The sequence below is a fragment of the Engraulis encrasicolus genome, chromosome 16, assembly GCF_034702125.1.
Source record: "Engraulis encrasicolus isolate BLACKSEA-1 chromosome 16, IST_EnEncr_1.0, whole genome shotgun sequence".
Lineage (NCBI taxonomy): Eukaryota > Metazoa > Chordata > Actinopteri > Clupeiformes > Engraulidae > Engraulis > Engraulis encrasicolus.
Genome location: NC_085872.1, coordinates 13,951,691 through 13,967,316, shown reverse-complemented (window position 1 = coordinate 13,967,316; position 15,626 = coordinate 13,951,691). Strand labels below are relative to the sequence as shown.

Genomic DNA, 15,626 nt, shown 5'->3' with positions numbered 1-15,626 from the left:
TGCCCACCCATATAGGCCTAACAGGAATCGTAGAGCAGATGCGTGAATTCATTGTGCACTTTGTAAAAGCATGGAAATTGTTACAAATATTGTTCTTCATGTGCTGATTAATTTTAGATGTAGAATCGTCATGGAAAGTGTTCAGTTTTCAAGATGGCCTCCAAATCCAATATGGCCAACCCATACTCCCATTTGCATGCATATGTTGAATAATCTAGAAGTTGAGGTGTTGCAGAACATGCTCTATTTTCCAAATCAGATATGGCAATAGATGGCTTGGATGCAACTGTTTGGCCAATGAAACCCATTCCATTAACCTCTCTGTGTACTATTCACAGTGGGTTTAATGTTCAATCTCGCCCTCCAACCCGTGCCTGCAGTTCACCTAGGGAGCGCTGTCAAGACAGCAGAGCTCATAAGGCTGGTGCTAATAACTGACAATTGTGCTCGCTGTCGGCTGAAACTTGACAATATTACTGTAAGTTCTGAGAAACCAATGTAGATTTAAATGAAATATACAATGACTTGGGAGTTATGTCCTTCTGATTTCCTACAGCTTTGGCATTTATGAGTCTTCTTGCTAACAAAATTGCTTTACGACCGTCGTTATCACAGCAGTGCAGCCAGCCGACCAATCCAAACGCAGTGTGTGAAGCCACTCGTGACGTCATATTGACAATAAAGACGTATTTTACAAAGATCCAGCGAGTTTAAACATTTAAACTAAGTGCTGTTTGAAAGGATAATCTACCCTGCCTTCTGGAAAAATAAAATGAAACGATGATACCAATTCTCTCCCAAAGCAATGGCAGCATCGTGGTTGAGCTCCATGGGACCCCATTCATTCTAACAGCCTCTGCGCTCCTTGGCGCTCCTCTGCGCTGTCTGGATGGCGCCACTTAGTGGACAGTACCACCCGGAAAAAGTTGCGAGATTCCTCTCTCGTACTACCCATAGAGTCTCTCTGGTACTACTGCACTTGGACTCATCTGAAGGTTCATTCGTTGACCCCTCTCCGTCAGTTTACATGGACTAGCACTTCATGGCTGAGTTGCTGTTCCCAAACTCTTCAAATTTCTAATAAACCTGACAGTTGACTCTGGCATATTTAGGAGCGAGGATATTTCATGACTGGATTTGTTGCACAGGTGATCCTTACGAAAATCGACCATGGTAAACCATGGTTTTCATGGTGTTTTGAGCATGGTTCGGCACGGTTTCTTTTTACTACGGTTCAATCATGGTATGACTATGGTTTAACCCCTTAAGGCGCGGCTTTATAAATTCATTGCTACCAGTATGGTAATGACCAAGTCGTGGTGCATTACTAAAGGGCCTGTGTTGTGTCATAGTTTTGTAGTGTTATGAGTTAAATTTCAATGTCTATTACAGCATGCCACTGGAGGTATGCCGCGCATTAAGGGGCTACCTATAAAATTAACCATGGTTTTACCACGGTTTATAATTATTCAATAAATTACACTTAGCTCATGCTCTCTCTCTCTCTCTCTCTGAGTTCATGGTTACCCAAAAAAACATGGACAAGCCATAGTAATCCTATGGTTGGTTCGAGTAACCATGACATACCATGGTAAAGACATCCTATGACAGTTCCATTACCCTACATGGTAACACTTTATAATAATGTCTGCTTATAGTGCATTAATAACAAGTAAATAATGAACTAATGATTAACAAAACATTAACAAATGTTTGTAAATGACTAGGAAATGTTAACAAATGTTTGCAAATGACTAGGAAATGTTATGTTAATATTTTACATTTATCAAACATTTACAAATTGCTTGTAAATTAATAAAATACTTTGTTATAAGGTATGTAAAATCTTGAATATATCATTTGTAGATATTTTATATACCATTAATAAAACTTAGTTAATAATAGAAAAACATTTGCTAATGTTTTGTTCATCATTAGTTCATTATTTACTAAGTCTTTACTAAGCAGACATTATTATAAAGTGTTACCCATTACATTGCATTTGGCAGACGCTTTATAACCAAAGTGACTTTCAAAAGAGGACATAATCATAGCCAACATCACTAGCAAATACAAAGTGCATAGGAAATGTACAGAACAACAAGTGCAGATGCAAAGAAGGGTTAGGTTTTTTTTTTTTGGGGGGGGGGGGGGTCAACGAGTACACAACAACACACACACATACACACATATCATGTCGAGAGTCTGCCCTGGGGCTAGGCCAGCTCAAGCATTAGTCTAGTAGATACTCACGAAAGAGGTAAGTTCCACGCCCATTCTTTCCCAAATGCTTGTAAAAACAGTCTGCATGCCCTGTAACATAGGTCTGGCGACGCCCCCGATTACACACCTTTGACCAGGCCAAGTGATTAGGACACCTGATTCTGATCATTTGCAATGATTTGATACTTTTGGTAATATATTTACCAATTAAGAATTGTAACATTCATGCCCCTCAGTCCTGCATAAGCTCATTTGTAACAGCTTCTTACTATAGGCTTTCACTGTAAACTGTATAACATGTTTTCCTGCAGGGTCAAGGACATAACAAGAATAGGCCTACCCCTGAAATATAGCGACCTAATGAAATGAACATCATATCGCAGACCGGGAGCTGTAAAAAAGGCTGAAGATAGAGGGGGTTTGATCTCTTGCGCCGTCTACTGTTTATTGAACCCAGGACATTCTGTGGCATGTGCCTGGTTTAAATTTCAACCCGATAGACCTGAAGCTAATACTCCAGAGAGAGTAGGCTGCAGTAGGCCTATAACATGTAGCCAACAAAGTTAGCATAGGCCTAAAAGTTTTGGTATTACACTGATTTAAAAACACTGTGTATGCTCTGTGAGAGGATGCTATTATCCTCAAACAATTTTATGTTATTCTGTCATTTTGAAGGACATTAGAAGATCAAACGTATGTTTTCTGATGATCTGTTGGTCAATATTTTTGACAAAATTGTCACTGAAGCCAAGAGTGGTCACTCTTGATACTCAGTCCTATTACTTAAATTTTGTCCCTGATCTTTTTGTTGATTTGAAATTTAAAAAAATTAGTATATCACAGCAATGTGCAAATTGACCTTGTAACCTGCAACATTTCATGTTTTTGACAACACATTCCTGTTACCAAATTCCTGTTATCAACAGTTCATTCCTGTTACTGAATCATTTACTCAAATGTGTTCATTTTGGAGATATGCACAAGTTATTTAAAGGACATTGCAGGATAGAAGCAGAGGTGATGGTTCATGTTCCTTTAAAAATTCGTCTTTACATATCGCATTTATTTTGGTAAACAGGACTGAGGACAACAAGTTTTGTAAAAAGCAAAATAATAGGTAGCCTATATTTAGGGTTTAAGATGACCCCATACCTTTTTAAGGTAAAAGTGTGTGATGTCACATCTAGCGTTTTAAAAAGCAAAAAGAAGAACTTGAATTTTGACATATGAAAGGTACCCATTTCGTAGAATGGCCCAGAAATTACGCACGGACAAAACACATTACAAAAAAGATGACAATGCCGCATATGCGCCCTGGTTATGTGTACACATTTACAGAAATTGATAATGTTTGGTTAATGCGCGTAAATTCTCCCAACTGTGAAGAATCATACCATAATCTACTAAGGAGCCACCTACATCCTTGATGGGTGGTGCTACTGAGTGTATTTATTACCAGCTGAATGCAGAAACGCCACTCTGGGGAGACGCAGTGGGAAGGCTTGAGACACAGCGGGCAGTGGTAAATGCAGGCTAAACCACATCCGCTGTAGTTGGATAATTCACAGATGTGCATGTTGATAAAGTGGAGTTAAATTATGCCAGACAACTGCCTGATGAAGGACTGGACGCTTGTCTAAACTTCTGCCAGAACATTCCACGCATTTTGCCGTGCACTGCATCGGATTGGAAAAATGTTCAAGTCAAAGAAAAAGACGCTCAACATCTCCAGCGATACCCCTACATACACAGTTATGTACCTGGGTAACTCAACCACAATTCAATCGAAGGGTGACGGTTGTACCGACGATGCTGTTAAGAAAATATTGAAGAAGACTGACTTGGGGAAGGCTGGCACAAAAATGAACTTGACGATTAGCTCCCAAGGTATCCGCATGGTGCCAAAAGATGAGACGGCGAAAAAACCCGGACACTTGTATTTGCTGCACAGGATAACTTACTGCGTTGCGGACACAAAATACCCAAAGTTATTTGCGTGGGTATACAGGCATGAGATCAAGCATAAAGCTGTCATGCTTCGATGCCATGCGGTGTTGGTGTCGAAAGCTGAAAAGGCCAAAGTGATGGCGCTTCTCCTGTACCAAACATCATCAACTGCGCTGGCGGAATTTCAGAGACTCAAACGGAGAGAAGATGCCAGGCATCAGCAACAGCGTCTTATTGGCGAGCAAACGATCCCTCTGGTCCCCATGAGAAAACTGATGAACGGCCAGTGCTGCTATAAACCTCCAGTGGAGCGCAGCAGGAGCGCGCCCAAATTAGGTGCCATCACTGAGGATTCGATCGGAGAAGAGGAAGAGGAGAAAACTTCCCTTTTTGACTGCGATGAGTTTCTTGACGGAGATTGTTTCGATGGCAGCAAAGAAGAGCTGCATGGGATTCTTTATGATCTGAACGAACTGTGCATTGGGAACGATCCGCATGCATTGAAAGCTGATGTTCATGTTACGCGGTTACTCTCAGGTGAAAGCACCGGCAGCGAATCCTCCATTGACAGCACTCACTTCTGCTCTAGTCCTGATGACTCAGATGAGTCGTCAGATGACAAAAGTGCGGAATCTGTGTAAACAAGAGCAAGACAACTTGCATACTCCACTTCAAACTCAGGTGGACGCAGGAGAAGAGCAGTACTTTGGGCAGTAGGCCTCTTGTTCTCTGAAGATGTAGACCTAGGCAGAGGCGATTCTAGGGTCAGGTGGGGCCCCAAGCGAAAATGCAAAAGAATGAACATTTGAACTAAAATCACCACAGCTGTAGTACAATATGGGCTGTTATTCACTATCTAGGGGCCCCAAGCGACTGCCTGCCTTGCCTGGTGGCAAGATGCGCCTCTGGACCTAGGCCTACGCCTTAGAATGGACCTCACCTCACAGATCTGTTTGAAATTTCACAGTAGGCCTATGTGGATATAAATGAAATGTGGAATATGGACGTGCCTGTAATATGACACAATATCTAAATAGATTAGATGAGTTTGTAGAGGTTTTGTATTTTCTGCATGCCATGTATGTCACTTTAAATGGTTTGTTGTTGTTGTTGTTGTTTTAGTGTATAGTGTTTGATCAGTAGTTTTCCAAAGATATCTTTGCTGTGCAAAAGGTGGGATGATTCCCTAGTACTGATACTGGTTATTAATAAGATGTATTTGTACTGTTTTATCCCTTAGTGCCTATTGTATATGTTATATTACAGTCAATAAAGAGCACTATTTTAAAAGTTTGCATGGCACTCATCACTTCACTAGCACTTTCTATCCACTGCAACATCCACAAGCCGAGTCTGAGCTTAAAATACAGTGTCCTCTCCAGCCCTGCCCCTCAAGGTTATAGATGCCAGAATGCCAGTCCAAGGTATAGCCTACGCCTGAATATTACTTGTCACATAGAAATATGATAAAAGTTTAACATGCTGTGAATTCACTGGTATAGGTCTACTTTAATATGCCCAGCTACGTATGTGACAAAGGACATAACTATATCTTATGAGAACATCCTCTGTCATGGTATCGGCCTATATATCAAACAGAGGAAAATAATAACAATAATATAATAATAATAATAATAATAATAATAATAATAATAATATAACAACAATAATAATAGCATGTGGGGCAATAGGAAATGTGGAGACTGAATGATTTGCATCTGGGTGTCTTACAGCCTGTCTGACCCAGAATGCAGACGAGGCCTGCCCATCCATTTCCACCTGCATATCCTCTATTGTTGGAGGCAACCAAGTCATAGCCATGGGAATGACTGGACTACACGCTATCAAATTTACTCCAGGTTGCTGCCAGGCTCACAGTTATCTGTAAGTCCGTTGTTTAAGTTGTGCACATATACAGATATTACTAGTGTGCCAGTGGTTAGATCTGTCCTTGATTGAGTGTAGGCCTAATAATTGTTTTTTTTTTTAAGTTTGTTCTGAAGGACAGTGAAGGGCTAGATCATTGCATTGATTCAATTTGTAGTGAGTATTCAGATAAATGTGGCTTCGCCGATAACAAGGACAACTAGGCTGTTTTTCCCCCAAAGTAATTGATGTAGCTACATATGGAAATTGCTGATAAATTGCCCTGCAGCACAACTGAGACACAGAATCACTTTATAATGCAGCTCAGGAATAGAAGGGATAGCAATCACATTTACAAAAGAACAAAAGTGGCGAACATCTCAACAAATTTGTCTGTTCTCTCACGTCACAAGAAATCATTAATGTCATAACAGAGCATTCTTGTTTTATTTCAGTTCACTTCATCCATGCTACACAAACAAATGTTCTGTTTGACACATCTTCAGGGCAGGGCCGGCGCTAGGCAGACAAGCTGGTCGCCTCGGGCGCTAAATGTCTTGGGGCCGACAGAAACACTTAAAGACCGACAAAATGAACGTCAAGTGAAATAAAACATGTCTAAATGACAATGACTTTTCTAAAAGTGACAGTCCTATTTGGGAAAAACGCTTATCGTGGTACCTCAAAGTCATAAATACCATTTTGAGTATGCATGTCAAGAAGAACTTACACGTGTTGTCTCAGTCTCAATACACCTGTGTCTTATCTTGTTTTTAGGGGCTTTTATGCCTTTATTGACAGAACAGTGTGAGATGGTGACAGGAAGCGAGTGGGGAGAGAGAGAGAGATGGGGAAGCGTTGGGAAATGACCTAAGGCAGGCCGGAATCGAACCGGGGTCCCACGATGTAGCAGCGCAGTGGTGCTCTACCGTTTGAGCCACGGCAGGGCCGACCTTGGGTAACCTAATTCTTCTTCAGTTACATACTTTTACATACTTATACTTCATATGCTTAAACATACAGTAACTGCTGTCTACAAGTCTGCGATCACAGACAAAAAACAATAAATTAACTGATTGACTATTAAGCACACATGCTGCACTAAGAGGTCGAATGGAGTCAGTGCACTGGATTGGTGTGGTTCAACAACCTGAGCTTATCTAATTAATCATTTGTTTTGCTTGTTGGCCATTCTTATCTGCCTTAATGCGTGTTTATGGTCTGAACAGAACATTACATCTGTACTGTGTCCCTCACCCCGACGTGTTCAACCTGTTTGAACAAAGTGCTGAAAGGGACATTCTGGAATTGTGTTGGTACATGTTACTGAATGTCAGTGAATGTTCGATACATGCCCAGAGATTCTTCAAATGTAGATGTACTATTTCTACCACGTAGGTTTTAGGAGGGAAAGTAGCAGTGGTGGCCTTAAAAAGTCTCGTTTTAATATCTATAATTATTAGGTTCAAGGTAGTGGTTCAGAGAGCAAATGTTGTTTTACATCCCATCATGCTTCAGCTTCCCATCATGCTTCAAGCAAAGCAACTTTCAAACCTCAACGAACAGAAAATACAGATCGGCCTATAATAAACCTACAGGCCACCCCTCTGGAGCACGTGTGTTGTTTTGTGTTGTTCTGCGTCTTCAAAATGTGGACAATGGCCATTAATGTCGTTTTTATCTCAAAGCAGCGGTCCACACAACAACATACTGTATTACGGTAGGACAAATGAATGTACATTCACAGTTGGTAAACAATGTAGGCCCAATGTCCATTGTCTTATCACATCCTGCCATTGTTGTGGACCTGTATACCATCCTTTTCATGTAGCCTATGGCGTAGCATACACATTCATTCTCAAAACATCTTTTAGAATTTCATTTCAAGTCAACCCTTGTTGATGAGCACAATTATGACCAATTTAAACACCAAAATAACAAAAATCTATTTACCGACCAGAACTGGGTTTCATACAACCTGGAGAGGTTTAATAAGCAATCCGTCCCAAAAACGTTTTTCCCTGCCAATAATTTCAGTCCATGTACGTCACACTCACTGCTTAGCCACAACATCATTAAGCTTGTTCAGTCCAACCTGGCTCTAAACAAAGCATTCACTATAATACAGCCTGCAACAAGAGGCACGTGCAGGGGAGAATCATGTCTATGAATCATGCCCATGCCTACACTTTGGACGCTTTTCCAGGTTTTTCCTATCTTTCCTATCTTTTCCTCTCTCTCTCTCTCTCTCTCTCTCTCTGTGTGTGTGTGTGTGTGTGTGTGTGTGTGTGTGTGTGTGTGTGTGTGTGTGTGTGTGTGTGTGTGTGTGTGTGTGTGTGTGTGTGTGTGATAGAGAGTGAGTCGGATAGAGAGATCTGACCTTGTGAATATGTATGGTGTCTGCAATGCTGTGTGTGCTGTCTTTGTGTCTTTATGTATGAATGCTACTTGACACCTTAATTTCCCTGGGGATCAATAAATGATACTCTATTCTACTCTACTCTCTACTATATCCCCCCTTTCAATTATGCCCAGTCCCAGTAGGCCTATTTTCAATGATGCGACAGTTGTTTTTGTGTGTGTTTTTTTGTTTTAATGGTGTCCTTTCACTGTATAAGTCAGATGAGCCATGCTGTCAATCAAGACCCATGAGGTAACATGTTCTTGAATTGAAAGAAATTCACAACACCTCTGTATTCCCTGATAGTGTAGTTCATTCTTGTTTATTCATTCTTGTTCATTCATGTTTTTGGTCACGTTGGTTTGTCTGTCTGTTGGTTTGTCTGTTTGTCTGTCAGCAGGATAACTCAAAATAGTCATGAACAGATTTGGATAAAATTTTGTGGAGTTGTTGGAAATTACCAAAGGAACAAGTGATTGAATTTTGGTGGTGATCCAGATCACGAACCATTGCTAGCCTAGAAATCTAGACGCCCCTAATGACTGCAAATTGAATTGCGTGACAGGGTAGATTTTAACATGCAAGTTTCTAACTCCACAAAAACAAGGCAGAAAGACTTAAAATAAAAAAGGGTTGTAACATGTTCAATCAAACAGATTCCTTGGCGGATGTCTGCACTATCTGAGTGCATTTCTAGTTCCTTATACTGTATGAATTTGTATGGAAATAACTTCAATGCCAGATTTACAGTAATCTTCATATCTCATCCTGGGGACCATAAAAATACTGTTACCAATCCAAGTGAAAATATGGCACCTGACATGGCTCAATGCACTGTAATAACGATCTTTGTACAGTGACAGACTATAACAGAATAGAAAAGTTAGAACAACAGAAATAGTGAAATGACACTGATTGTTGCAGCGAGCGACTTGATGTTCTGCAAGTATAGACCTGACATCCCCAAACAGGAAACAGTCTGCTATCATTCCGTATTGGGCTTCCTGTTTGTGCGCCAGGTCAGGATATGTAGGAAGCGTGTCCAAATGGCTGGATTTTTACCCTGGCCACCTGGGGAGGCATGTCCAGCTGAGACAGCATGCCTTGAAAACAGGCTGCTGACCCTTATACATTTACATGTACATGTACATTTACATTCAGACAGATGTTGCTGACACGCTGCGAATCAGTAAAATGTCTCCATGTTCTCATGCCACATGATATTACAATGGTGAGACATATAGTATACATGTCATATGGAACTGCAATAAATACAATACATGATTGTACAGTTTTTCCCTTGCAAGGATAAAATGTTTATGTTTTACAGTATGAAGTAGTGTACTGAGCCCTGAGGAAGGTCAGTAGACCGAAAGCTTGGCCTATTATCAAAAAGAACACAAAGGGGATTTAAGTGTGCAGACATTTTTCTTTCAATTTTATGTTTTACAGTATAAAACATATCTTGGCTATTACAAATAGGACATTTAAACCCCCATGTTATATTCTTGTCAGAATGGTTTTGAAATGACTGCTCAAGTTCTGGTGCCCTGGTATTTGTATGTAACGTTTACCAAATTGTTATAACTTTATTATTCTAATTTCATTTTGAGTCAACCTCGGCTCCAAGCACAAGTAGGCTATAATGACACATTATTTCTTAGTGAATGATAAAACAAAACTCAGAGTTTGAATCCAAAGCTTAGGATCAGGTAAAGTGAGAGAATGTTCTCTCAGCGGGCTCACACATGCTCATTAAGCCCTTCACGTGAAACACAAGGCATGTGCTTCCTCTGTGTTATTTTTAGTCATTATTGATTGTTAGTGTAGCTCTTTTCTTGGAACATCTTTGTCTGCAGAGGAAAGGGCAACAGACTGCACAACAACAGAATGAGACATTTTTTTGATTGATTTCCATCAACATATAAACATATAAACATATAAACTAAGTTGTCATCAGACACTCATTGATGCCTAGACATGAGACCGGTGACAATGTAATTATTGTAATACAATAATAGTAATAATTGTTGCCACAAAAGTTGTATATAGTGGACTTATTCCAATTGAATGCCAATTCCTGAATGCCTTGGGCTGCATATAGCCTATGTAAGAGTGAGCTATATGGATGTGTGTAATGTCTTGTGTATTCTTTATTTATGTATGTATGCTACTGGACATCTTAATTTCCCCTCAGGATTAATAAACGATACTCTACTCTACTCTACATTTGTGGACGTTCCTTAACACAAGAGTGAGTATAGCCTACATGCTGGAAAATAGATTCCCACTTGGTGAGTCAACCAAAAAAATGCAGCCAAGGGCATCCTGTTGTTGTAAACCAAAGCCATGGTCTTCAGGATGTGAAGTCACTGCAAGAGGAGTTTCCTGTCATTCACACAGCCAGAACTCTGAAAAGAGGGCTACATAGGTTACATCAGTGGTTCCCAAACTTTTCCAGCGGGGACCCCCTTTTGGACTATTTGGAATATTTTAGCGACCCCCCCGCCCCACCATTACTGTGTAGTCTTAGCCTACCAAAGGATGTCTATCAATATTTCCAGACAAATTATGGAAAAACTAGCAATATAAATGGTTAAAAAAATGCCTCAGGCAATATTTTGACCAATACTATTGCTAGATTTTCCATTAATAGTTTGTCTGCTAATATTGCCAAAAATTCACAGGACAGCAAATACGTCTATTAGCCTCATAAAGTGAATACAAGTCCCTTTTGTCCGTGACCCCCCTTTAGTACATCCCCCCCCCCGGGGTTCCGCCCCCCACTTTAGGAACCACTGGGTTACATGATGTTTTATTGAGAATCAAATTGTTTCCTGGGTTCTGAAGAATGACAAATACACATAAATAAAAAAATACTTTGTGCAAATTACTTTGCACCAGTGTTTAACATCAAGGGTGTGACAGACATGACAAACCAACTAAAAACCACCGGCAACCCATGCAGAGTGAAGAAGACCATTAACATTTTTCTACTTTTTCCATATTTTATGTATTTTATGGTAGCTTCTGCCTCTGTATATAAAAGGTTCCTGCATTGTCATAGATTCATGACATCTCATTGAAAGCATACTGCCACCATGTGTTCCAAACGGGAAATTGGTCATAGACTGCACGGCTGCGAGGCAAACACTGAGCCCAGGCTGAAGAGCAAGCCTGTGTGCTATTGGGTTTTTCTGTCTATTGAAATACAGGTATATTTTTTTAGATAGCAACACAATGGTAGCCTGGTGAACCAGCGCCACCCGCTGGACGGCAAAATGTTAGTCTGGTTTATCAGGCTAACTCAATGGACTTTTCCCTCATTTACCCCTGTGGATTAGATTAGACACATCTGTTTAAGTTTTTTTTTTCTCTCTGCCATAGGTTGGCCTATCTACTACAACCCACAACTTTTAAAGTATCTGCAAAAATGAAAATGAGAATATAGATGGACATTTTAAGTCAGCAGGTACAACAGCTGAGCCCTGAGGAAGGTCAGTAGACCGGAAGCCTGGCCTATTATTAAAAAGAACACAAAGGGGATTTAAGTGTGCAGACTTTCAATTTTACATAGTCAGCAGGTCTTCAAATCTCAGTATGAAAGTACACTATATTTCCAAAAGTGTTATTTAATCTGCCTTGACTCACATATGACCTTATGTGCTATCCTATTATTATAAATCTGACAGTTGACTGTGGAATAATTAGGAGGGAGGACATTTCGTGACTGAATTTGTTGCAGCCTACAGGGGGCATTACCTATGACAGTTCCATGCTGGAATTCCCTGAGCTCCTGAGAGTGGCCCATTCTTTCATGTGGTTAAAAACACTGCACACACATGTGCTTGATTATATAGCCTAGACCTACATCTGTGGCCAGGCCAAGTCATTAAAAAGCGTATAGTATGGCAACAGCAGGCAAACCCCAAATACACGCGCGTGCAGACGCGCGCACAAGCTCAAACCTCACAGGCAATAGCCTGCAGGTTTAATTCACAAAACATAACCAGAAACCAGGAGTGATAGGTTGATTTAATGAAATGACCAGTAGGCTAGGTCAGTTTTTGTTGTTTCCTTTTGCGCAGTCACATCAATGTTTTACGCAATAAGTGCGTTGGACCACTCCTGAGAATCGTTTACTGTAAGTAGGCTACAGTCTACCAGAAATTTGGAAAACACCTTGAAATGTTGAGGCAGGTAGTTAGGCGACTCTCTCGACACTTGACACAGGTTTCGGGAGAAAGCTGCTTTCTGATTGGAGGAGAAGACAGAAGGGGCTGGCACAACATTAGAAAACAAGGAAGTGAATCGAGATAATAAGGGTCAGAAGGGTTTTTACTTTCGATCAAGCCCAGAGTAACATCATTTAAATGGATGGGAGATATCGTATCAGGCAAGGAATATTTATATTCGGAGAGTTGTGCGTTGTGTTAGCATAAGAAAAAGTAAAGCTCTTTGTTTTGGCAGCAGCTTCTCTCTTTGGGCACCACGCGCGTTCGCATGCGGCTGGGTAAGTAGACTACCTGTCCAATCAAACCTGTTCACCTTTTTATTTTGGTAGCCTACTAGGCCTATAATTAAAATCGTGATTCTGGTGTTGTCTTGACAGGCGTAGTCACTGAAACTCACACAATATACAAGAATGAGCGACACATTCGCAACCCCTTGGGCACTGTTAATTGGGTCCAGTTTCGCTTTCTCTGGACTCTTCTACCATCTCTACCAAGAAAAGAAAAAGGAAATCGTTAAACTTAAGGTAGTGTCACAGATCTATTTGTTTACGTTATCATATCTGAATCTGACACATATATAGCCTATAGCCTACAAAAACGTAGGCTGCGTTATTAACTTACATACATTTTTTGTAGGAGATTCCAAAGTTCCAACCAGACAATCACCTGCTGAAAATCCTAAAAGCATCTCCACACCATCGGCTACAGTACGTAGCTGTTGAAGGTAATTTTATCGGCAGACTCCCTGTCTTATCTAACAGACTAGGTTTGTTGTTCTTTAGCAGTGTTAAAATGGGTCTGTTTTCTGTTTAGGCGTTATACAACCCGATGGTGACCCCATAGCCAGTCAGTATGTGCCTAAATGTTTTGGGGTTGTCCAGAAGGTCATTATTGAGGAGAACTGGAAAGTGTGGAACTCAATTACAAATAAATGGTTAGTATGAACATCTTTATCTATGAAAAGGTCATAACTATGACCCGTGATGATAATGATAATCTGTTATTATCTATACTACATGTCTCCCCAACCCCTAATATTCAATAACACATTGCAGGACAAACAAGACAATGAACCAGAAGGTGAGCAACAACGCGGTCCCCTTCAGCTTGGTGAGCCCAGGATCCTACATCCCAGACACCCTGGTGAAGGTGCAGTCCCCACTGCAGGCCTCAGGAGACTTCCTGGAGCTGGTCTTCAAGCAGCGGAAGCTCTCCCAGGGCGGCGTCGTGGACGCAGTGCTGCAGGGCGTCAGTGGAGAGAGACCTGTGAGCCGAGATGTGAGGGAAGAGATGCTGACGGTTGGAACGCCTCTCACGGCTTTTGGTGAGGTGGTCCTGGAGTACGGCGAGAAGATAAGCATACACCCACCCCGAGACGGGCGGACATATGTGCTGATGGTAGGAGACCACCGCAGCTTCATCGAGCGGCACGAGGGCACGGCTGGGTGGTGGAAAGCGTTGTCCGCCTTCTGTGGCATCACAGGGTCAGCAGTGCTGGCAGGGGTAATATACGATGCTACCAAGGGACACGGTGACCGAAGGAAGTAGCCCACTGAAGTGGTTTAAAATCTGAAGGCCATACTATGTGTGCACAACACAGACTACATCCTTCATTTTACTTTGTGCCAAACCATTTAGGATCAGAAAATAAAGAGGGTTTTTTTGTTGTTGGAAGCTTAAGCTAATGTCAAAGAAAAGGGGGGTGCACCTTGCATCAATTGTTTTCTTTATTTTTTGTGCACAGACGTGTTTCGGCGTGTGCCTTCCTCAATGTGCAACCCTTCCTCAGTGTGCGACCGGTTGCGTCTGTGCACAAAAAAATAAAGAAAACAATTGATGCAAGGTGCGCCCCCCTTTTCTTTGATTCTAAGTATTTATTTGGGCCAGCACCCTTAAAAGTTATCAAGAAACCCGAGTTAAGCCTGCTACCCATCATACTTGATTAAGCTTAAGCTAATGTGAAATCAGACCATGGAATGTAATGACATGCAAGTGTGTAATATCCAATCTAATGGTGATGATACACATGACAACTTTAGGAGCAATCAGTCTGGGCAACGATACTACGACTATGCATAAGATGTTGTTCAGACTGTTTAACATAGTGTTTTCATTAAGACTTGGATTAGCAGGAGACAACTTTCTTCAGCCATTTCATCAGAAAAAAATTAAGCCAATCATGATGCTGTCCGGCAACATTGCTCAAAAAGTTGCCCTGTGTCTCATTACCTTAATAATGCCTAATGTACTCAAAAAGCCATGAAACACTGTAAATTCAATACCTCAAACGTATTGTAATTAAACCTCAAATATGTAACAGTGTAGTTCTGTACTATAGTTTTAAGCTTTTGATAGGTATGGGAGATGTTGTATATAGGGATGTTGTATACAGGGATATACAGGACAGTGTGGTGAATTCAGGTAAATTGGGCCACTTTAGACCTTTCACTTATTTGCAAAAAAAAGTCGCCCAATTAACCTGAATTCACCATACAATGAGCCTGAACAGAAAACAACTCCCTGCCACACCGTCTGGGTCACACTTCTGCTTCCCAGTTACAGTACTGTGTTTCAGTTCTTCATACATGAACTGTAGTTTTCGTTCCATGTACCTGACTACCAAGGGAAGGAGATGCAGGCACGGCCATGTTAACAGTTAACACTACCTCGTCAGGTCTAACCCCATATGATATCACAAAGTGTTGTGTATTGTATGGTAATGGGTGTCTGTTAATTCTGAGAAGGGAGCTTATTTTAATTGTGAAACCAGGGGTCTTCAAGACCTTCTTTGGTTTGGCTATGATGAACTGGAGATGCCGTTTTTTGTTTTCAAAATAACCATTCCCTGATTTAAATGTGATCACAGCCTCTTGTGCTGTGCATGTCACACAACAATGTGATGACATTGTTTTAGCGATATTGACAATAAATCTATTCCAACATTTCCTTACTCT

At 40.9% G+C, this 15,626-nt stretch overlaps 2 protein-coding genes across 2 annotated transcripts; both read left to right on the top strand.

Annotated features, from left to right (window-relative positions):
* The first annotated feature begins 3,521 nt into the window (after positions 1-3,521).
* LOC134465992 (protein FAM43A-like) lies at positions 3,522-5,430 on the top strand. Its single transcript, XM_063219892.1, has 2 exons — positions 3,522-3,547; positions 3,875-5,430. The coding sequence occupies exons 1-2, from the start codon at positions 3,522-3,524 to the stop codon at positions 4,809-4,811; spliced, it is 963 nt and encodes a 320-aa protein (XP_063075962.1). The 3' UTR covers positions 4,812-5,430.
* A 7,302-nt stretch (positions 5,431-12,732) lies between these two features.
* Positions 12,733-14,431, top strand: LOC134466310 (mitochondrial ubiquitin ligase activator of nfkb 1-A). The gene is made up of 5 exons (XM_063220207.1): positions 12,733-12,950; positions 13,050-13,196; positions 13,309-13,396; positions 13,486-13,606; positions 13,728-14,431. The coding sequence occupies exons 2-5, from the start codon at positions 13,083-13,085 to the stop codon at positions 14,218-14,220; spliced, it is 816 nt and encodes a 271-aa protein (XP_063076277.1). The 5' UTR covers positions 12,733-12,950; positions 13,050-13,082; the 3' UTR covers positions 14,221-14,431.
* Positions 14,432-15,626: the final 1,195 nt, after the last annotated feature.